This window comes from Amblyomma maculatum, chromosome 10, assembly GCF_055883805.1.
Source record: "Amblyomma maculatum isolate TAMU_Amacu chromosome 10, ASM5588380v1, whole genome shotgun sequence".
Taxonomy (NCBI): Eukaryota; Metazoa; Arthropoda; class Arachnida; order Ixodida; family Ixodidae; genus Amblyomma; species Amblyomma maculatum.
The window spans coordinates 149,246,178-149,270,231 of record NC_139353.1 but is presented as its reverse complement, the minus strand read 5'-3'; the positions used below and the strand labels follow the sequence as shown (position 1 = coordinate 149,270,231).

Genomic DNA, 24,054 nt, shown 5'->3' with positions numbered 1-24,054 from the left:
GGCGTCTATTTCTGGTGTCTCATTTGTGCGTGTCAGTTCTTGGGTAAATCTCTGCTTGTTTTTCCACAGCGCCCCGCACCAGCTATCAAGATCCTCAATCTCGCCTTGGTCCTCCTCCTGCGCTTCTCTGAACTTGTGCCAGTTGGTAATCCTGGCTGCGCCAACCTGTCGCCTGATCTTGTAGGTGTGGATGGTCGTGCTCACTATATAGTGATCACTGCCGAGATCGTTAAGCGTGTTTATCAACTCAACATCGCCACAGTTCTTGACCATCGTAAGGTCCGGGGTAGTGTCCTTGCTCACACTGTTGCCCGTTCTCGTGGGCACTCCCGGGTCCGTTACCAGTGTTAATTCATGTCTGTCTATTAGCTCTCTAATAATGCGGCCTCTCTTGTCCTGTCGCGTGTATCCCCAGGCCAGGTCTTTTGCATTAAAGTCGCCTAAGATAATTAGCTGATTTCCTCTTACCAAGTTTAATGTTTCTCCGAGAAGTCTGTCGAAGTCGATCTTTCGTTGGGAGGGGGGGCTGTATACATTTAGGATAAAAGTGCCCCGTTTTTTGTCACTCTTTTGGACCACCTCCACAAGGATATGGGGTGTTTCAATCCCTTTAAATTCGTCATGCCGAATTGTTGTAATGGTCTTCTCCACCATTGTCGCCACCTTCCAGCTCTCGTCATCGGCAGCAAAGACCTCGTACCCGCTAATTGAAGGGGAACTGCCAACCTCCTGTAGGGCTATCACAGCCGGTGGTTCCGCTTGTGAGGCCAGCAGCTGTGACAACATCCCTTTCTTGCGTCGGATGCTTCTACAATTCCACTGCCAAATCTCTAGGCGGTCTTGCTTCGCCTTCTGGTGTCTAGTCATGATCGGTCTCAGATTGCAAGCTTGTCAGTCCGGGCCTGTGATACGGCTTCTCAGCCCTTTCTCTTACTGTGGTGGCTGTTGTTTGCTTCCTAATCAGTTTGGTCATCTCGATTTGCATCGCCTGAAACTTTTTCTCTATATAGCCTGTGACTTGTTCCATGGCTTTCTTTGTGATTTGCTCAATGATGTGTGGGAGCAGCTGTGCTAGCTTTTCCTCTACTATTCTTCCTACGTCTTCGGCAGTCAAAGGGAGTGTCTGATTTGCCGATGGTGTGGATTTGTCGAACCTGTTTTGTGTAATGTTAATGTGGTTCTGCATCTGATCTAATCGTTGCTTAATCATTGCGTTCTCCTTTCTTATTCCTTTTAGCTCGGCTAGAATTTCTGTTCTTTCCTCATCTAGCTGTTTTTGGGAGGGCAATGCTGGCCAGCTCACCTGATCAAGGTCTTTTTTCTTCTCTCCTTTCTTCTTCTCCCAGGCGCCTGGCTTGCTTTTCTTCGCTGGCTTCTTGAGTTCCGTGTTGGCCTCCGACCTGGACTGGGACCTGGACCGCTCACGCGATGTTTCTTCCTCCCCGTCCGAACTGAACCACCTCTGATGCTTCTTCATGATGCCACTCGTTTCTGGGCGGCTCTGACGTGACTTTGGATGTCCCTTTGTCTTCTTTGTGATCTCCTTGAGCTTGCTTCGGCAGCCGGCGGCTCCAGTCTCATGTGCTCCTCCACAGAGAGCGCATTGGAGTTCGCACTCGTGACTTTCCTCCGGATCTTGCTTGTTGCATCTTCTGCATGCCCTGATAGACGGGTTCGGGCATACGTCTGTTCGGTGTCCTGGCTTTCGGCAGGTGTAGCAAAATTGCTTCGTTGGCTTGTACGGATCGCATGGGATCTCTCCCCCATAGTAGTACACCCACTTCGGTACGATTGGCCCCTCAAAGACAATGAGGGCCGACTTGGACTTGCCCATTGCTCTGGCCGCGATAATTTTCACGCCCTGGGTCCTGACGAACAGGTTCTCCATTAATTCCTTCTCCGTTGCCCCGGGGTTGATGCCATGGGCCACCCCTTTGAGGTACTCTTCCGGTGTAGTCATAAAAGCGTTGACCGGATGGTCTTTTCCCTCGAAATTCAAGCTTCGGATGCTCATCATGCGCTCCGCCATCTGTATGTCTGGGGTGCTGGTGACGATGTTGGATCCCGGTCGAAGGCGGGCCAACAAGTCTTTCAGACGAAAATTCTGTGGATCTCCGCAGGCTTGCGCTATAGCCTTGGCTACTTGGGGTGTTGTCAAGTTCTTCACCACCAGACCCTGATGGGGTCTGAAGATCACCTTAGCGTCATTCATCGGCAGTGGTTTCGCGCGCCTGAGTCGCCACTCCGCCTCTCCGCCTTTAAAACGGTTCGAATTTCGCGCTCCCTCCTCCGCGCCGAGCCGGCGTCCTCTCGGAACAGGCGCGTCAGCTACGTCGTGACGTTGGCTGGAATCCTGCACGGTGGCGCTGCCTCCGCGGCCTCCCCGGCTGCTCTCCGCGCCGCTCGCCATCTTGGATTCATGTACCGCCGCAGCGGCCATCTTGGCTGGTGGCGCCGTCGTCGCCGTCTCGCCCACTTGAGTGTTTGCTGTCGTATTCTCGGTAATCTTGGCCTGACGCTCCCGTTTTTTCGCTTTTTTCTGCCATAGTCTCGAAACTACGGTTGTCCACTCGCCTTGAAAGGTGTTTTCCGTGGTATTCGTGTCGGTGGTCTCGATGGTGTTGGCAGCCGGCGTTCCGCCTGTTTCCCCGTCGGGTGGAGGCAGGTTCGGGCACGGTGTGGTGTCCATCGATAGATCTTGGCCTTGGGTGCCGTCCATTCTCGAGCGAAATGTTGGCCCGGATGGACCTCCTTTGTCTAGATCCTCGCCCCCGCCGTGGCTGCCGCCAGCCGCAGGGCGCTCTCGGTTCCACTCGCTCCTCCGCTGCCGCACTAAGCCTAACGCCGGCGTAGTCGATGGAAGTGCTGCGATAATCGAAAAATCGGTGGTCCGCTCACCAAAAAGTTGGTACTGTCAGACTCCTGTCATGTTCCGATCTTCGCTTGTTAATTTGAACGTGGTCCGATGGAAGTTGGCACCGCAATAGGCTCTTTTGTCGGGAGCCGAAGTGGACGCGTCCGCCCTGTCCGGCGTCAGTAGTTTGTCTCTTTCGAAGAACAGCCAGTCTGTTTGTCGCTTCTGGCCAGCTGTGTTCAAGAAAACAGAATAAAGAAAATGGCAATGAGGATTTTAAGGGAAGCAAGTTTGCAGAAAACATTTTACACTAAGACCCCTCATTTCCATATTTCACCAATGTTTACCAATGTTGGTCATACGGCATGTCTCTGGCAGGTGGTAGCTGGCAGGTGATATGGCCATAAATGTGGCACGTTACAACTGCATGCTAATGAGCATATGCGAACAGAAACTGAAGTGAAAACAGAAGTGGTAGTGCACCAAAGCATCTGGTTTAACCACACTGAATTGGCTATATATTTTGTGTGTAAGTAGTTGTTCCAACCACTTAACTGAAAAACCTAGAAGCATGAACGGAGCTCTATGTGCTGGAATGAACACCATAAGACTGGGGAGAAGGCAATGCAAAAATAAGCGCTTGCTTTTTAGCAAACCCACACTTCATAAACTTTTGCCCAGGATGGTACAGAAACCTCAGAAGGAAAACTGAGCACACAAACGAACATTTTTTCTCCCCCCCGCCGTGCTTTAGCATCATATTGTTACTGGGATATCCTTAATGTAACTGGCGCTGCAATGGGCTGAACTCGACGCCAAGACTTCAGTAGCCATGCAGCATCCACTCTGTCAGCGTCGTCTTCTTTCTCAATGCTTTGTAGTGCCCGCGTTCCTCGGTCGTCATCTTTGTCTGTGAGCACATATCGGTGGAGGTTGCGGGTTCGACACAATCTGACGCTGGATCTCCGCAGTGGCCGTCACCTCGAAACCGTCACGGTGACAACCGAAGTGGCTCCATCTACCTCCGCAACTCCAACCATTGTCGTAGCCCACCCCCGTGACCCTGGCCCATTCTGCGGTACAGATGAGGTTGATGTCGAACACTGGCTTTCGCTTTATGAGCGTGTTAGCCAGCACAACAGGTGGGACGCCACGTCGATGCTGGCCAATGTCGTCTTCTATCTCACTGGCACAGCACACGTGTGGTTCGAAATGCACCAAGCAGATATTCCCTCCTGAGATGTTTGCAAACAAAAACTCCATGACCTGTCCGGAAAACCGGTTGGCCGTCAACTTGCCGCCAAGAGGGACCTTGCCACACGGGCCCAGACATCTATCGAGCCTTATATCACCTATATACAAGACATTCTGGCTCTCTGTCGAAAAGTTGATAAAGACATGACAGAACCTGATAAGGTGGGGCACATCCTCAAAGGCATAGCCGATGATGCCTTCAATCTTCCAATCTGTCGGGACTGTTCTACGGTTGACTCCATTCTGCAAGTTTGTTGACGTTTCGAGCAGGCCAAACAAAGACGCATTGCACATTGCTTCGACCGGCTCCCCAACACCGCCCCTAGCTCCATGTGCAAGGATCTGCCAACCCTAAGGCAGCCTTCCAACACTGAAAACGTGACCCGCATCGTACGTCGCGAACTGGAAGTGCTCGCTCCTGCTGCATCCAACCCGCCCTCCTGCAGACAGCAACCTAGCAACGATATCCGTTATTCAACGGTCATCTGTCAGGAGGTTGCCAACATGGGTGTCCCCTGTAGCCGCACCGTGGAACACCAGAGTTCGAGTCCCGTCCCTCCCATGGTCGTCACCGCTACGCCTCGCAACACCTACACGGCACTCTACAGATACCGCAATCTTGATGAGTGGCGCACCCCTAAGGATAGGCCGATCTGTTTCACGTGCTCGCGTATTGGCCACATCTCTCGCCACTGCCGCAGGTCTTCACCACCTCGACGTTTCACTTACGTTTACCGCTACTCAGATTACAGTCACCGCCGTTTCTCGCCTCGTTATGAGCCGCCCAGCACCAATACCACTCCACCTTCTCCTGCATCCAGTCCAGACGATATGAACATGCACATAGCTCGAGAGCGTGATGGACATCTGGATGACCAGGGCTATGCTTTTGGTGCTTGTCTCATCAGCAGCCCAGACAAAGCAGTGCAGTTTTTCCACAGACCAGTTCTCTACTGTACACTTGGGGCACCCATACAGCAGCTCCTTTTCAGTCAAACAAAGATTAAAACTGCTTTCTCAGCTTTTCATAGCCATACTTGCAGTTTAGAACAGAACAACAAATCTATGTAAAGAGCATAATGCTTTGAAAACCCAGTTTCTCATGCAGAGACAAGCAGACAGCTGAGGTTGTTATCCTTACATTTGGACTTGCAAGCAATGAAACAGGAACACCACCAACCTTGCTCGCTGCAAGTAACTGCATCTCAGCACTCTCGGCCTGAGATACATTTAAATCGGTACCAGAGTTTTGCATTTTCCATTCGTTGAGCACGCCTCATTGACTGAACATGGCCAGGTACAGTGAAATCTCGTTACTACAAACACCACATTAACAAAGTTTTCAAATTAATGAATTTTTAAAGAATCCCCGGCAGATTTGCTATGTTTTGAATGTAAAACTATTTCAGAATTACGAATTTCAAAATAGTGTATATTTCAGAATAACGAAAGTATTTTATTTCTTCTTCTATAATTTTGGAACATCAGTGTTACGAATTCGGCTGAAATTAACAGCGCCGCAGCTTGCAACTCTTGCGTGAAACGAAACAGAAACCGCTGTTTCTGTGTGTATGGTCCGTGGGCTGTAGCTATCATCATCAGGACATCTAGGACCAGCTTCTAGCGCCACCATGAAGCTATGGTTATGGTGAGGTGGCGCGACCGCGCATTCCGCCGCTTGGAGAAAACGCGCCTTCGGTTCATGCCGCCGCCACTGGTCGCCGCTGTGGCGCTGCTGTCAGCTCTTCGATGCATTCTCTCCGGCGCACGCCGGTTCGTTCGTTCTTGTTTGCCTGTAGATGCTGCTTGAGCTGTGGTGCTATTTTTCAATCGGCTTTGCCCTAGCTCAGGTTATCCTGTTTTGTTTGGTGCCTATGTAGTTTTTCTTGCCGAGGTGCTAGTGGGAGTATGTAGTACATGTGCATACTTTTCTGTTTCTCTTGCGTTTAGAAACCCCCCCCTAAAAAAAAAAAAAATGAAAGAATCGTTGTCAGGCAAAATTACCTTCAATTGCTAAACAAAAAAATTAATGAAAGCATCGTTGTCAGGCAAAAGGCCAGTCAATTGCTAAAAAAAATTAATGAAAGCATCGCTGTCATGCTAAAGGCCAGTCAATTGCTAAAAAAAAAATAGTGAGAGCATCGTTGTCAGGCAAACGGCCAGTCAATTGCTAAAAAAAAATTAATGAGAGCATCGTTGTCAGGCAAAGGCCAGTCAATTGCTAAAAAAATTAATGAAAGCATTGTTGTGAGGCAAACGGCCAGTCAATTGTTAAAAAACATGAGAGCATCGTTGTCAGGCAAAAGGCCAGTGAATTGCTAAAAAAATAATGAAAACATTGTTGTCAGGCAAAAGGCCAGTCAATTGTTAAAAAATTAATGAGAGCATCGTTGTCAGGCAAAAGGCCAGTGAATTGCTAAAAAAAATTAATGAAAGCATTGTTGTCAGGCAAAAGGCCAGTCAATTGTTAAAAAAAATAATGAGAGCATCGTTGTCAGGCAAAAGGCCAGTGAATTGCTAAAAAAAAATTAATGAAAGCATTGTTGTCAGGCAAAAGGCCAGTCAATTGTTAAAAAAAATTAATGAAAGCATCGTTGTCAGGCAAAGGCCAGTCAATTGCTAAAAAAATTAATGAAAGCATTGTTGTCAGGCAAAAGGCCAGTCAATTGCTAAAACATAATAACGAAAGCACGGTTGTCACGCAAAATGCCAATCAATAACTAAAAAAAATAATGAAGCATTAATGTCAGGCAAAAGGCCAGTCAATTGCTAAAAAAAAAGATTAGTGACAGCATCTTCCATGACCAGCTTCTTATGTGCGAGACCTGAGTGAGGCAAATGAAGTTCTCAAAGACAGTGGCATCGAACACACATCTGTCATCACTCAGGCCAGTTATTCAAGGCTGATATTTTATATCGCTGGATATGTGGCGAAGAAATGCATCGCTGGCACCAAATGTGAAGACTGATGCAGACAACTCCTCAGTCTCAAGAACGGAACTGAGCGTGTCTTAATTACCAGTTGAAAGTCAGCGCTCGTTATGTCGTCTTCTAATCTTGTGCTCCCGTCCACGTTCCGCGCTGTTACCTCAAGATGCATAACCAACATATGCCCAAGCTGCTATTCTAGTTAATTACCAGTGCAGTTGACATAGGCGGTCTTATGTTTCCATCAACCAATCTAAACGCCCCTGTGACATCCCATGAAAACACCTTTACTCGCTGTTTTAGTGCGCGTGAAATCCGAAGAGACAGCCTTATTGACTTGGTATCCATTCTCCAAATGACCAAACTGCAGCTGGTTGGTTGTCACGGACATATTAAATTTGTGACAAAGTGATCAAGTTCTATGTTCTTAGCAGACTACACCTGAAGACGCAGAATTCATTTTCAAAAGAAAGGCAAGGGAGAATGAAACTGTTGAAACTGAGGTGGGTTGTTTAATTTGCTATTTGGTTGTGAGCAGTTGTGTCTGGAAATTGTGTTTATTCTACCTGAATTACATGTATATTTGAGGCCATCAACAGCAACCTCAACATTGTGATATTTCACTTTTCTTTCCAGCATTCTTGCCCTTAAGTGCAATAAACAAAACTTTGCTTATCCATGAGAGGTTTTTGTGAATAAAACTGCAATTTGTTCCTTCTGTACTTATAATACCGTTTCACATCACATGTTGCACGTTCTGGCTATCATCTGGCTAAAAATTGCACTTTCCCACTTTAGACGCACCGGAAATTCGCAGACAACAAAGAATAGAAATTAGCCTGATGCCTGCATACTGTGCGACGTAACCGCACGTTAAATAATCGCTTGTCATCTGCATTCTCTGTAATCTTCGACTGCAACGCCCCTCAGCACGAGTCGCTTTGGCTTTTTTAAAACTCACGACACCAAACCAAGATATTTAGCTTTATAACTTCGACCACTGTGCCCATCGGGAAATGATGTAATGCATCTTCAGACCAAAACTTCTTCATTTAAGCAGCATTTAGTAGCACGACAAGCAAAACAACCGGCACAGCCGCATCGCCCGCTTTCACGGTGCCAAAGAGCATATTAGCAGTCGACGTCACTCCTGACTTGCCTATTTTGCTTACCTGGTTAAAATATTTCAAGTGGTAACAATAATTTTAACATTTTGTTGGTATGACTGCGCTGCAATCGCACCAAAGTTTACCCCAGCCACGGCCCGTCTCGAGGGGGAGCGCGCGCTCTCCCTCGAGACCGGCCGTGCCCCAGCGCGAGCCGAGCATGCATCGAAGTGCTGAGAGCAGCGCCACCTACGAGAGGCATGAAATGTAGAAGCGGCGCTCGCGGCCAGCTCGCGTCACCTAACCTTTCTAGCCACCATAGCTATGGTTTATTACGCAGTAGCCAGCAGGCCTAGCTGCCCGAGTTTTTTTCTTCCTGTGTTGAGTGCCATACGCGGCTCGGGTCGTTCACGCATGCGGGGCGGTATTTTAGTTTTTTTTTTGCCGCAGATTATCTTATTGCGAAGTTTGTGCGAGATTGGAGACATTAGCCAGCGAAGTGCCAAGAAGATATGAACGCAGCTGCTTTCACTGCAAGAAATCGACGCAGGGAAAAAGTGATTCGGCCTCTACAGACAGCGAGCATTGCCCCATCGACTGCCGCGATCATTATGAAAGACCGAGACAAGATTTTCAAAGTTCAGGGAGCATTGAAGATGGGGTCATAGAGACCTTTGACGTTTTTTTTTGTTTTGTTTTGTTTTTTGTTTTTTTTTTTGCACATGGACAAAGTCTGTACTTTCATCGCTCGATGCAATCACGCATGAAATGAGTGAGGTGTTCCGGAAAGTGGAAGGTGTATGTGCTGTAGTGGTGTAATGTAGTGCGCAGTCGTGTTTGTTGCACGCAGCAGAAGAAAATAATTGATTTCTTCAAATAAATCAGCTCTGAGTTAGTGCAACATTTTCACTTGAGGTTTTACTTGTCTACACATGTGCCTACTGCCAAGGTATGTCATTTTCATACTTAGGTATGACCACTGGCTTATAATCGCAAATTTTTCATTAAAACGATATTTCAAAACAACGAATAATTTTTTGCGCTCCTGCGGGATTCATTATATCGGGATTTGACTGAAGCTCCAAAACATCCGTGCACAACAGAGAAACAGACACCTTTGTGCCATTTCTCTGCCAAAAATCCACGGATTTAAGTACTGCCCTCATGCTTAGCGAGATATCTTTCTGCCCAGATGTGTCACTGAAGTGTTTTAAGGTGAAAGCCTTTAACAGCTCAAGAGTGGCATCGGCAGAAAGTGTGCACCGATGATAAAGTCTGATGTGTAAGAGTGAGAAAGCTCCTCCCCTCTTTCCCCTTCGTCTCTTTTCCTCCCTCTATCAGGAGACCAAAGAGAGAGAGTGCCCTTCTCCCTCTATAGACAGAGTCTCTGTCGAGGAATCAGGAGCGTTCAAAGTATCGTAGCAGCGCAACCAAAAGGCTTCCGCTTTGCTGCATGTAAGGTGACCTGACCTAAGTGTTCCCCTGAACTTTTTCTATCAAGAACAAGCAATCTCATAAAATGTTTTCTCGTATCTTAGAAACGAGAGTATTAGTGCAGCTGACAATTACCTCACAACCAGCAGCAAAGCAAAGCTCTGCCATGAGCAGTGCAGAAGCGAATGTGGCGGCACTTTATTGAGTGGCAGAGAAGAGCACTGTAATCACAGCACATTCAGATGCACAAAGCAAGCTGTCATGTCGTATTTTTTAAACTTCTCAGGCTTTCATTTTTGTCCGGTAAAAAGTGCTACGCGAAGGCTACCTCGTTAGCATTTCGGTCAGGCCATTCTCGCAATGCTTGAAAACTTCCCCGCTGGCACCTGAGAGTTTAAGCAACATTTAAATGTTAGTTTATGTTGACTACTTTCGAAGTAGGCAGAAAAAAAAAAAACAGCACTAGGTGGTATTTTAAATACAGAAATGTTGTGGGCATTCCCAATCCCCTGCCCCCTTTATAACGCAGAGCGTAATTATAACGCGAGTTACGCGCGCTGTTAAGGAGGTTAGTGGAAGAGAGGGCACACTGGGCAGGCCACCCCCCCACCGCCTCCCAGTCTCCCGCAGTGACGCTGCCCAGTCTCCCGCTCTTTCCTCCCGGCGTTATTACGCGCTGGCGTTAAAATGGGGGCAGGAGATTGTGAATCCCCACAATGCTCACTTGAATAAAAAGACAAAATGACAAGTAGGTATTTATAAAATATTGGACCACCTTAGCTGGGACAACTGCATAAACTATACAGTTACTAGCCTCCTGCAGTGCTCAACACAGAACTCACCATTGGGGCTGCTGGAGCTGTGCTTGGCTGAGCCAGCTACTGAAGGCGGTGGGGTAAGCAGACCAAACCTCTACCTGACTCCCCAAAGGACCTGTGTGTCCGATGGAGTGCGTGTGCCACCCAGGGCCCACATGCTGCCTGCCATCCACGATGAGCCCTGATGCAGGCGCAGCTTGGGAGGCCACAGCAATGACGACGCCGAGCCATTAGGCATGCCACATTCACTCGTGCCACCTACTTGCCCAGCTCCTTCAGATCCTGCCTGCAGGCTTGTTGGCTTCGACCACGTGCCTGTACAAGCAACAAACAAGAAGAAAAACAGATAGATGTACTTTTCTTTTTCCCGAGTTGGCAGCACCTGCCGATCAAGGCTTCAGACACACCTGTTTTTCTGTCTTACCCCCCTTACCCCTTCGCACTAAAATAGTCTTTTGAAACTTGCATTAGGCAATTTTCAAGCAGCAGAACTGAGGTGAACTAAGCATCATTGTCTCAAGCCGTTATTGTGCGGTTATTTACATGCTGCTAAATTTAAATATAAAAGGTGCTACATGTTTTTCGGACATAGCTTACAACCTAAACTTGCACGATGCTGAGTCATCCATTCCTTAGGGTTCAGTGTAAGAGCATGAATTAAATTTCGGATGCATCGCACCTAATGCCACAGTTCTACCTCTGACATTATTTGCGTTGCACATTTAAAAGGGTTCAAGGCCTTTGAATTTTTTTTTTTTCGTTTTTTTGAAAATCAAAGATTTAAAGGGTTTGTGCAAATCCTGCAGTAAAAGGACTGTGGCACGGCACCAAACACCAATCAGACATAGGGGTTTTGACGATTTCTGACTGCAGTCTTCGCATATACTAATCTCGCAACGAAGCGCTGCTCTGGATGGAGACGTGTTGTCTGTATAGGCTAGCACAAGGCATGATGTGCACCTATCCTTAGAGAGCAGGCTAACATGGTATTCTTCGAAGGTAAGTACTTGTGTTTAAACACGTGAAAAGACAGCAAAGAAGAGCAGGGGAGCACAGGGGGCAAAAAAAATCATGAGCGCAATAAAATGGTGGCCTTGTTCAGAATGAACGCTGCAAAGCCAAAGCAGCCACAGCTGGTCAGGCTCTGGTCAGCTGCTGAACCTATGATGCTGATGGTGCTAGCGTGGCCGTTAATAGTGATGCTGACTATTAGGATACAGTTGCAGATTCCGCCATGCCAGCTGCAACCGTGCCAGTTCCACAATAGCTATTCTTGCATTGGCAGAGGCAACTTTTGGAAGATACAGGGCGGTGGTAGTACAAATGGGAAGTCCAGAGAGAGAGAAAAAAAAGTTGGAAGCCTCATGGGCAAATTGGGAGGGTTGGCAGGTGCAATATACTGCGCGATATTAGTGTACATTGAAGAATATCAAGTGATCGAAATTTCCAGAGCCCTCCACTAAAGCGTACATTGTAGCCTAAGTCGCTTTGGGATGTTAAATCCTCTAAAACCTAAAACAATCATTTATACACGCAAATAAAGATTTTTTATTATTTTGCAAAAATATTTGCTGTCCTATAAAGGGTTAATTGGAAAGAAACATGCAGACCAAACCAACTAAATGAAGTATTACAGATTGGCTATTGCTTATTCAACTCTTTTTGGCTTCGAGGACAGCTAGATCAATGCCAGTTTCCTTTTTCATTTTTGATGGCATGATCATCAAATTTACATCTTTGTTGTTAATCAGCACGGAGACCAATTAACTGGTCGTGTATTGCACAAGAATGGCTACATAGGAAAAATGCTGATGGTTCATCATGAATAAAATGGACAGAAACAAAGAACCAAATGCAGTGCCGACATTTCAGCGAAGTCCCTGCTTTGTTCCACTTTTACAGCCATCTTTCTATGATTAATATACGGGTAGAATTCCTTAATTCGAGGCATTACAAGTGTGCTGTCATAAGATATACTACTTTGAACACCTTTATTTAATCCTGATCTGCAGCTGTTAAGCATGCACTATGATTTCAGTGCATCTAATTAGAAATAGTAATCACACTCGCAGAAAGCAAGTTTAAGGGGACTAGCAACTGAGTGAAACGTGACAAGATCATGATGCAAACGAGAAGATGAAAGGCAACAATGCACTCTCGTTTTATCACTACACCCCCCTATCGCTCTTCTCGTGTCGACCATCAACATAAGACTGGATCTATTTTTTGCCGTACTGACACTTTTTTGCATTCTTTCATTCCTCCCACATCGAAAGAGTGGAACCACCTTCCCGCTGCCGTGGCTTGTATACAGGATTATACTGCTTATCGTCAGTCTCTGATGACGATGCTTTTATTTGATGCGAATAGCTAGTTTCTTTGTTGCTTTGTTATTTTCTTCGTTTTTTATTACTTTTTTTTTCTGCTATGTTTGTTCAGTTTCTTGCGTTGCATTTGTTACAGTTGTTGTTTCTGTACTTTTTCGAATACTGTGTGTTGCTACATTTTAACTACGTTGTTGTGCCGCCTTTAACAAAAAATAATTTTTTTCTTGCGTTGTTTGCTTGCCCACTCCCCTCTGTAATGCCTCGGCGCTTGAGGGTATCGAAAATAAATAAATAAATAAATAAATTCCTTTGCATTGCCAGTGAAGTGTTTTGAGCTTGTGTCAGTAGATGGCACTACAGTGTTTTGCATTTATTGTTGTGAAGCAGTAACCATCGTTCACTAAACCCGTTGCCGGCAAAGTGTGCACTGCAATGTTGCAATGTTTTTGGCTGTTCGAAGTGCAACAAACACTGTGCTAAAGAAAAACTGTACTAATTACTGTCTGGCAGCCACTTCTACCAACGTGCAATGTTATTCCAGCCACAACACTGCGAATGCCCTTTGTAAAAACAGCAGAAGCAGCCAACTCACTAGTGGTCCACGACCGTTCACTCTCGGGGGATATGTGCAGGTCGCTCATCCTGTCGGAAAGGTCTGTCAGACGTGCTGAGCAACCAGAGGACTCCGTCTGCCAGCTGTATGTGCTCCGCCTGTCTCCGAAGTCACTCTGGCCAATGTGCTGAGAACCCTCGTCCCAGCTGGGCAGGTATTCCGCTGAACTCAGGCTCACACCACTAGAGGCACAGGGGCTTGAAGATGACAGGCTGCCTGCACCCGAGCCAACCAGCTTCCTGGGGAAATCCAACACAAGTGCCGCCCAGGGGGAAATCTGTATGCTGTCACAATGACTGCTTCTGCAAGGCTTAGTACTGCGAGACACTTAAAAGAAAGTAGGAAGAGTGAATCCTGCTGGAAGCTAGGAGATCATAATCAAGAGCAAAAGTGACTTCCTGAATTCGTGATGGAAACTGAAAAAGGCAATGCACTCAAACCTCACTGCAATTAAATTCAATTTAAAGAAATCCTGGATGTAATGAATTATTTCAGTCTTCGAAACCTCATACTCACTGAACACCATATAGTACTTTTAGCATCAAAGCGTAATGAAATTTCACTGCTGAAATGAATTGAACCTGAGCCTAAATTGTAATACAAGTTCAAATGATTGAGCTGAGTGCATACATTTAAAGACGCATTGGAACGGGAAATGTGATGATAAAGATCCTAGTGGCCAGCGCGCAGCCTGCTTCCGCCATCTGGGATAATACAGGCAAGGCCGGAGAACGTGACTTCGAGTGAAACCACTACAAAGCTCTAGTGTTGGGGCAACCAGTCACCCACACCAGCCCGCACAGCTGATGTGGCCGTGTTGCTTGCAATCTACATCGATGGATGTATGTCGAACTCCCTGTGCTCAAAGCTAGTGTGCTATGTTTACCCAAAACCCCGTAAGAGGACAAGGTGTCAGTTGCCTTCGGCACACCCATGACCTTAGAGCTCACTATTGTGTCCTCAAAGCAAATAGCCTTGCCTCTCTACAATGAGCACAAGGAAACCAAAATGCACATTCTTGCACTTATGATAGAAAAGCGGCAAAGTGCACAGTAGGCTTGATTTTATTTTACTGCGTGCCAACTAAAAGACCCCTTCTCTCTCTCTCTAATATGAAAAAAGGGGCGGGAAAAAAAATGTGCCCACAATGGGGCTGCGACAGCGGTGGACACGCCATCATAAGGGGGGATGAGGGTCTTAAAAACTTTTTTTATTTCTTAACCTATCTTGCTGAAAATTGCCATGGTGATATATCTTTGAATGGTGATTCCAAATATGTATTTAGATTTGAAATACCTCATCTAGACATGAAAATATGGCAAGATAATGTACTGCACATAGTGTCTTTTCTTACGGGCCATTACGGCAATTTCTTAATTAAAAAAACTGGTTTTAAAAATATGCTGTCATTTCCAAGAGCCTACTGCACATCCTAAAGCTAAGGAAATTTTTAAGAAGTCATTATATAGGTAATGAATGAATAACAAAGTTGGGAGAAAAAAGACAATGTGGGAGTAATTAGTTTACATCTGATCTAATTGCTAGTCTCTCAGACTTTATCGAAAACGGAAAGCTTTAGAATGTAGCTGAGATTTTACTGAAAAAAATGATACCAAGTTCAATAAAATCCATGCATGCAAACATTATGAAAAGTTCCGTAAGGCAAGGCTTTTTACCAAATAAACAAAGCTGAGAAAACTGCATTCAAAGTTTTACTCACTGTGCCACTTTTGTTTTCCAATCACATGGAAAGATTTAATGCTTTAGCATGCAGCCCAGTTATTGGTGAACAAAATGACACCAAATTTACATAAATCTGTTCATGTAATGGCTGTGAAGATCTATGTATGGCATTGGCACTTAACAAAAAAAAGATGCTCAGAAAGTCACTTGCTACAGTCTCTGAATCTTAAATCATTCACATAAGTCCTGGGCAGTAGTCTTGGGTTTTGTCAGGCCTGTGCCTCTTGGCCATCTTCTTCACCTTTTCACTATCGGTGTGACCCTTATCAGACCTGCACAGCCTCTGTTTATCTTTTTCAAGGCTCCGGCGAATGAGGCACCTGCCAGGGCTATAACCAAGCTGCTCTGCAACAGCTCTGCTGGTTGCTGCCATCCCTTGATTGAAGCGAGAAACTGCTTCTGCAACAGCCCTTTGAACAGCCAGCAAAGAGTCATGCGTGTTTTTAGAGCATTGGCTCCAGATAACAGAGCGCAGGCACTCGATAGCATTCTGTGTCATGCCATCTTTGCAGCGCTTCAAAAGGGCCTCGTCGCCCAGCCTGGCAAAAACTGGCTCAAGCGCAGTGCGAACATGGCCTGGCAGAGGGTTTTTGTGTGGTGGAGGCTCCACCTGGTTTGCCAAAGCACGATTGAAGGCACACCATGAATCAACTCCTTGAGGACAGCAACTGTGATCTGGGGCTTCATCTGTTGAGGTCAGGTGCAACAGCGTAGCTTGCACTGCCTTTTTCATGCCTGCGACGTCGTGGCTATGGCTCCGCAAGGCATACCCATAGTAATTGGTGATCTTTTTTATCTTTTCTTGGGTAAGGTTGCCCTTTCCACCAAGAGATTGCCCTTGTGCCTTCTTTTTCTCAACCAAGTTGCGAAGAGCCATCCCCGTCCGCTTGTGGACATGGTTGAGGTGATCTTTTTTATCTTTTCTTGGGTAAGGTTGCCCTTTCCACCAAGAGATTGCCCTTGTGCCTTCTTTTTCTCAACCAAGTTGCGAAGAGCCATCCCCGTCCGCTTGTGGACATGGTTGAGGTGATCTTTTTTATCTTTTCTTGGGTAAGGTTGCCCTTTCCACCAAGAGATTGCCCTTGTGCCTTCTTTTTCTCAATCAAGTTGCGAAGAGCCATCCCCATCCGCTTGTGGACATGGTTGAGGTGATCTTTTTTATCTTTTCTTGGGTAAGGTTGCCCTTTCCACCAAGAGATTGCCCTTGTGCCTTCTTTTTCTCAACCAAGTTGCGAAGAGCCATCCCCATCCGCTTGTGGACATGGTTGAGGCAGTCTTTCTTTTCGATGGATATATATCCATACACGCCTTCCTGGGTCAATGCATGAAATGTGCGGCTATCACCATCCGAAAGTATGGTTGTGTACCGCAACCCATTTTTTTCCAAGGACCTATTGAATAAAATCATAGCTGCTTCGGTCTCCATTCGTCCGGCATTGCAGTCAATGTTCTTCATACACTTGTGGTTCACAGCCCAGTCACCGTAACCATCATCACTGGGATCAGGTGCCCCTTGGCACCCACGACAGTACCTCGAAAGCACAACATGGTCCAGTACAAGGCCAGTGTACAGTTCTATAATGCAGCCAACTGCAATATTTGAATTGTGGCCACGCGTTTTCCATGTGCCATCAAATATCACGTCTACATTTCCTGTTGGGTTCAGGAAGTCTTTGTATAAGTCCTTCACCACTTTGACACTTGCTGCTTCTGTAGCAGTAGCAACTGCCTGGCAAGCTTTCACCATGGTGTTCATGTGCCCCCTGAAAGTTTTGTGGTGAAGTCCTCGGTGGGAGAGGTTCATTGTTGCACAAAAATCCGCTAGAGCAGTCACTCCCTTCCCTATACTTTGTATGCCTTTCATCGCCCGCAGATTTACTTCAAAGGGTGTGATGCTAGATTTCCCGGGCACTCGTGGCGACGAAAAGTGCCGCTCGGCGAAATCGCAATTCGAACATGTGAGCACTAACTTCACAGCTAAGCCATACTCTCTTCCGCTGCATTTCGCGAGTTGAACACTGGCCATCCCACACTTGCTGCAGCTTGTGGATGCAAACAGCTTCTTGAGTATGCTCATATCAACAATTATATACTCAGTGCCGCGATCGTCGTCTACACTTACTGTGCTGACGTTCATCAGCTCGAACTTGCGGGAAGTCGCGGACTTCTTCGCCAATGACGTCTTGGCGTTATCTGCACATTTTTCGCGTCCCGCGCACTCCGCCTCCGTAAAAAACACTGTGGCCAAACGTTGAACACGCGAGCTCGGTTTAGCCGCGTCCGTCGGCGCTGAAGCGACGTGCGGAAACGCCGAAGTCGTCGTTAGGCTTAGCTCAGCCGGCTGGGCCGCTTCCGACGACACAGAATTTGAAGCGACTCGCAGAGCATCAAAAGTCGATATTTTCGACGGGCTAAGTCCAGGCGCATCCACTGGAACCGCAGACACTTGCGGTAACACCGAAGTTGACGCCGATCGGCACGGTCCAGCCGCGGCGTCCACCAACGAAGCTGACATCGACGATGTCGGTCCAGCCGCGTCCATCGGCAAAACTGGTCGACGAGTTCAATCCAGCCGCATCCGCCGACGGCCTTGCAGCTTGCGGCAACACCGAAGCTGTAGTTCTCGATGTGGCACTCTTCTTATTCCACGCGCGTCTCCTTTTGCCGACTGCTTTTCGCGTGCTTGCTTTCAAGCGCGCGTCCCGTGCCATCGAGACACACGGAACAGACACCAGGCAGGCAAATACACACGAAAACAATAACTTCGAAGCTAAGAGGAGCGAGTTAATAGTCAAAATATTTACAGGAACGATGAGAAAAAATGCAGAACGAGAAATGCTAGGAAACAAAGAGGAGCGCAAAAAATCACGTGCCAGCGGGCAAAAGCAGACGACGAAGAGTCGGCAACGCGCGGTCGCGGGAGGTGAGGCATGCGTCAGGGCCAATCAGAGGGCTGCGCCTCGGAGAGCGCGCGCTTTACCCAATCAGCGGCTGTCTCGCGACGATTCACCCCTTGCGGACGGATGCCGAAAGCTCCGCTGTGCCACGGCCGCTCAATGGAGGCGCACTTGGTGCGGCCCGTCTAAAACCCCTTGATACTTTGAAAGTTACGCCAACGATTGAACTTTGCCGCCGCCGCGCTACCTCCTCGCCTCCTCCTCGCCCCTTGCGCGCCCCTTCGCTGAAGGCCGGCTCTCCGCCCGATTTCCTGAGCGACGATTGGTCTCCCTGCCGTTGCCATTGAAAACCGACGCGCGTCCGGCGTTTTCCTTGTGTTTTCTTTTTCCTTCGCGCCATTTTTCCCCCAGTCTCGGCGAGCGAATATTGCGCGCTGTGCTTTTATTGCAGCGTGCAAGCTCTATGCCGTGCTGTTGCGCGTACAACTGCAGCAAGCGACCTGAAGATGGTTATGCGGTATTCATGATATCTCAAGGCAAGCGTGACGGCTCGCGCACGAGTCAATGGATTCACAAGATTAGTCGAAAGACGTTTATTCCTAGAAACAACAGAGTTGTTTGCGACGTCGAGTGCCTTTCTCACTCCCCGTAATAACGCGTCACCTGACGCTGCGTTTTTTATTCCTGCTTGCTGCTCAATATTTTTGCGGCGGCAGCATGTTCACTGTATAAAAATAAGGTTGTCCTCTGCAGCATGCTGAATATTCTGCGAGGCTCCAAGGCTCCATCATTTAACACGCTTCGACTTCTGTACAGTGAGAAACAGGGCGCTATAATCTGCTTTTTGCTGTCAGAAATAACTGGAAAATTACAGTCTCTCGATTGCATTTGTCGCGATTATGCTAGGATCCCTGGCCTCCTTCACTAAAAATCAAAATTCGGGCTTGTAGAGGAGCTAGCCTTTCCAGCTTTTACTTGTAGTGGGCGTCGGTTACTCGGGAGCATTGAATGCTGGCCCTGAAAAACTGTTTGGCAAGTAAACCCGAGGTATTGCGGGTAATCTGCACTAGTTAGGTCGTATGGCATTTTTTTTTCAATTCTTGAATGTGTCTTCCCATGCTTCGACGCACGCATGGGTTAAAAAATATGCGTTCGTTTTATCAGGGATACGGCCAATGTGCAGGAGGTGTTCATATGATCACACACTTCTCTTTGACCATGACTACAAGGCGTTGGCAGGTTACCTTCGCTTTGAAAGCTGGAGCTCTAAAAGCGCGATTCCGCGTATTCATTTATTGCGAGAAAAGTTATCCCATCGATGTCAAATCAGCCGGAATCATTACATCAATTTTCTGTATTTACGAAACTTAAGCAATCAATGATGATTATAGTTATTATGTAAAAATAGGGGAACATTTTGCGAGCAACAATTCTTAACACTGTAATATATTACTCATTTCAATTGTATGCAAGATTTTTTTTTTCACCTAGCCTGAGTAATTATCTCATCGCTCTATGTTCTAGCTACATTTCACTGAAGACCAGTTTGAGCCGCCAATATTACACGAACTCGAAAAAAAAAAACAGACCAAACGCAGTTCCATCAATTTTCTCTCACCGACCTGTCCTGAAGTAAAGGAAGCCTCCTCGACAGAGACATGAACCTCGCGCTGATAGTGGTCAGTTATTTCTGTGGCTTGCTCTTTTCCCACCTCCATTTATGAGAAAACAAGAAAGTATACGAATTAAAAGTCAATGTATAGTTGTCTCGTCAGATATTATGAGATAATAGAGATATGACTGACAACGTAAGTCAATGAAAATTGAAGTATATCAATGGGTCATGGGACGGCATCAGATTAAATAGTGATGGTTATGAATAGTGATAGGTAATGATGGTGACTGTTACGGATAATAATAGTAAATTATAGTAATAGGCCCGGATAGTGAGGTGATAGTGTTCGTTGCGGATAGTGACAGTTACGATAGGTCTCTGGCATTAGTAGATATAGTGATAGATAGGATAGCGATAGTTAATGAATTGGCAGTTATATGCTTTCTCATTTCCGCACGTTGAAGACCTATGTGCACCTTGTAATTTTTTTATTTGATTGTTGCGTTCAATGAAATCAAGCTCTTTTACACAGCGCATGAGAGCACAGCATGCTTGCCCCAGAACTTCAGTGTATCGGCAATAGGGCCCACCACTTCTCCCAGTGTACCCTGCTGTCTTTTAACCACACGCGAAGTCAGTGAGTGGCCGCGTACTCATAAAATTATATAATCCCTCCATCAGCATCATATCAAGACTGCCGTGGCTAACCTGTTCCTTGCCTCGAAGCAGCAAGGAACAGCTCAAAATTTCGTTTTATACGAAATTAACTAATGAACGCATATTATCGCGGATCGCTAACTAGCACAGTGCCATTACACTTGGCCTAAGCTTTCCAACGGTATACGGTTCGGTGTTGCAGCTAAAATTTAGATTTTAATTGCAATTTACTAACTATCAATTAATTTGGCCCAGTAATTGATTGAAATACATGTACAATTAACCAATAATCCAATCTCATGGTTGATCACGTGACATATACTATGCTTAGAGAGATAGCTTGACAGTAGCGAAATAGACTAAGTCCTGCTTTAACCTTCTCTAATCTTGCAGCTCAAAGCACCAGCCTGGATCGTTTTCTGAAGTTTTACCGCGGTGACAGATTTCACGCTCTAAAAAAAAACAAACATAAAGTCAGAGGCAGTACTAGATTAAGTGCACAAAGTAAAACCTTATCATGAGACTTAAAAAGTGTCTGTAGCACAGAACTCGCCTGAAAGCTTTGTTTATCAGTATTCCCCATTCAAACAGTTCTAAGAAGAAAGCAATCAATTCATGAACTTTACTATAGGCATTCTCAATGCTTTTCTCGCAATTTTTCAAAAATTTTGTGCACTCCTGGAGCGCAGACCTGGCCCGAAAGCTCGCGCTTCACTCACTGCTGCGGCCGGCCGGCGGGCGTCAGGGGGAAAAAGCGTGTCGTGCGCAGCGCTCGCCGCCGCCGCGCGAGGAGAATCGAGGAGGAAAGCGCGGCGCGGAGGAGAGTGTCGCTACTTTCAAATTATCAAGGGACTTTAGGCCCGTCGCGTCGCGCCTCAATGGCTGGGGAAGCGCGTATTGGGAAAAGTTACAGTTTCCGCCGTCATTCTCCGCGGGGGCGCCACCACTCCAGGACAAGGCGCAGCCGGCACGGACGAGCAGACGACGCGGAAGGAGCGCGCTGGCTGGGTTGGCGCGTGTTATCGTTTTGACTACTCAGCATAACCGCATGGTTCTGATAGTTCTGCATGCGTGTCATCGGTGCCTGTGTCAACAGCGTCCTAAGCGTATGCAGCACCATGCCAGGCAACTGCTGTGTGTCGCTGTGCACCACGAAAGCAAGAAAAGATCGGCATGAGTTCTCGTGCGATTCACAGCGTCGAGCAGCATGACTGAAGAACATATCTCGGGAGGGCTAGGATGCAAAAGGAAGCCGGTGGGAGCCGAGTGACAAGTCACTGGTATACTCACTGCACTTCACAGATGACGATTACAGGAACAATTACATAAAGCTGAAGATCCTGCTTCCTTCAGCTGTCCTCTCCGTGTTCCCGAACTGCCCACATTACAAGTTACTCACGCGGGCTCATGTTGAGCCAAACAACCTTGAAAAAATTAATGTGCGCAAGTCAATAGCTTTATTTTCCCCACTTGTTATAGCTACACTTCATTTCCTCCTGGACAACCCCCCGTATCATCCTGAAGCATGTGTTTCAAGATAGCTGCGCCACGATCACTTTTATGACGATGATATCAAAATGGTATGCCTTGCCCAACATCGCATAAGTGAAGCCATGGAGACACCAAGAGGAGCCGCTCTATTTGTCAGATGACGAGCGACTCTCTTGGTTAGAGTTGGACTTTGCCATATTGAAGACATTCAGGTCCAAGGAGGCACGTCGACGCAAAGGCTAACCAAACAAACGTACGAAGCAACAATCATGACAACCAGATCCACAGTGGCGCAAATTAAGTACCTTCTTGATCACATCAAGTATCTTACATCAATGTCTTCTGTGTGCCTTACTAGTGCATTGCATTTAACCGAATCTTATTTTCAGCTTCCGATATGCCCTAAAACAGGCTCTGAAAGCGGGTTATAGTATCGACTTTTAGCAGCCTAAGGCAATTCAAAGGCGGGAACGACAAAGTTGACGCAAGGGCTGCAGTTTTCACCTTGGAGAAAATACTAAAGGTACCACTAGCGAAAAAAAAAGTATATCGACTGAGATTATACACATTTTGCCATGCTTTGTGTAGGTTGGCATCTTGCAAGCATCAGTCTGCAAATGCACCTATCAACAATAGACAGCTATAAAACTTGGCATTTGTGATTATGAAAGTCGTACCTTGCCAACTGCCATATCACGTCTGCTGCGAGAGAGTTTTCGAGTCAGCTTGGATTCATTCATGTGTGGTGTGAACCAGCAGCTGACATAAAGTTAGCACCGATTGCATTCTTGGCTGGTTACTTTGCATGTCCATTTGAAGAGAAAGTATGAATAGTTTTACAGAATCTCATGAAACATTTGTATTTATTCTGTTTTCAGTGCCTGCCCGTGTTTTCATTATTTATATATTACCAAAGTTTAAATAACTTCTAGTGCTTACTTTAAAGTGTCAATAATTTTATTTTATTAGTCCCCATCCATTAACTTCGTGCCTTGTGATTCCTGCAAAACCCTGGACTTATCAAAATGCTTGATGATGGACGCGTAAAGTATCTGAAAATCACCGTGCACCTTTGTTAGCAAGGTGATGAAGTGCCCGGAGGTCAGAAGAAGCAGCAAGCTATGCAACATCATCCCTTCTTCCCTATTTTGTGCAATTTCTGGAGTTGATTTGCGAGAGAGAAGACCGCAGTCGCACTAAGGACCTAACCAAACTAATGCGACCACTGCTGACCAACTGGACAGGCAACATCAATCAGACAGTGGAAAAAATCACGCTTGCACATAAACCTTTTTCGAGAAAAGTTCTTCGCTTGTAAAATAAGCTTGCGTGTCTTCTGTGCATCACGCGGTTTCATAATCAAACGAGAAAAAAATTGCCTGAGCCTGCGGGCGTGTCATTGAACTGGCTGTCTTGTGTTTCTTTTGCAACAGTTTGTGTTAGCTTTAGTATGTTTTGGCGGTGGTACCCACTTGAATATTATTTCCAGTGAAAACGGAGGAACAGGCTGAACAATAATGTTGAACGCTACGTCCTGAATTGTAAGTTTCCAGAAAAGTGCACGCTGAATAAATGGCCCCAAACCATGTCCCGATTTCAAGATTGCAATATCTAATAGGGGAGAAAACCTGGGCCAGGGGGCGCTGCGCCGCTCTGTGCGTCAGCGCCCTCCATGGAGACCCCGTCAAAATCTACGCGCAGCCCGGCCGCGTCGTCTGCTAGCCGCCGCATAGAAAAGCATGTTGTCGTCTGCTCCGCGCTGCTTTCTAGCACGTGTTTGCGCGCGCTCGGTTGTTTCTCTCCTCCTCCGGCCGCATTGTGGCCACCGTCGCGCTCTAACAATGAGGGGGGAATAAGAAAGAAAAGAACTAGAAGGAAAATAATGACGGCGCACTTTTTTCGCGAAGCTTGTGTGGAAACGGTAACGGGATGGTTGTGGGCCTTTCTTTTTTTCTTTTTTTTTTTGGGGGGGGGGATATCTCGTACCGTTCGTGTGTCGTACTTCTCTAACTGGCGGTGCTGAAGCAGCCATCGTGGAACCGGGTCGGCCTCAAGAAACAGATATTCGTCATTAATGCGATCACTTTACATCAATCATCCTATCCTCATACGCGATCCTGCTTCGGGAGCTCAAAACAAGCGCGTTCGCTATAGGAGATAACTGAACTAGGAATCGCGCCGCGTAACAGTGGAATTAAGAAGACAAAGATTTCCGTGGAGAGATGTCCCCGTCTGCATGGAAAGTCGTCAGACATTTCCTCGCTGTTCGTCTCGTAGAGAGGAAACTGCCGAAAGAATGGCATGCCTCGGCTTCTGG

General features: G+C 46.6%; 1 protein-coding gene across 2 annotated transcripts in view; it reads right to left on the bottom strand.

Annotated features, from left to right (window-relative positions):
* Positions 1-2,948: 2,948 nt before the first annotated feature.
* The window catches only part of LOC146177704 (uncharacterized), a 32,781-nt gene continuing 11,675 nt past the window's right edge, over positions 2,949-24,054 (bottom strand). Inside the window, exons 4-6 of one of the 2 annotated variants that reach the window (XM_084580549.1) lie at positions 13,314-13,573; positions 10,419-10,709; positions 2,949-3,087 (exon numbers count right to left, since the gene is read on the bottom strand). In XM_084580549.1, coding sequence (XP_084436675.1) covers positions 10,489-10,709; positions 13,314-13,573 — 481 coding nt within the window. In that variant the 3' untranslated portion in view covers positions 2,949-3,087; positions 10,419-10,488. Of the gene's footprint in view, positions 3,088-9,646; positions 9,963-10,418; positions 10,710-13,313; positions 13,574-24,054 lie in introns of those variants that run through there. The other variant, XM_084580550.1, reaches the window with a different exon arrangement.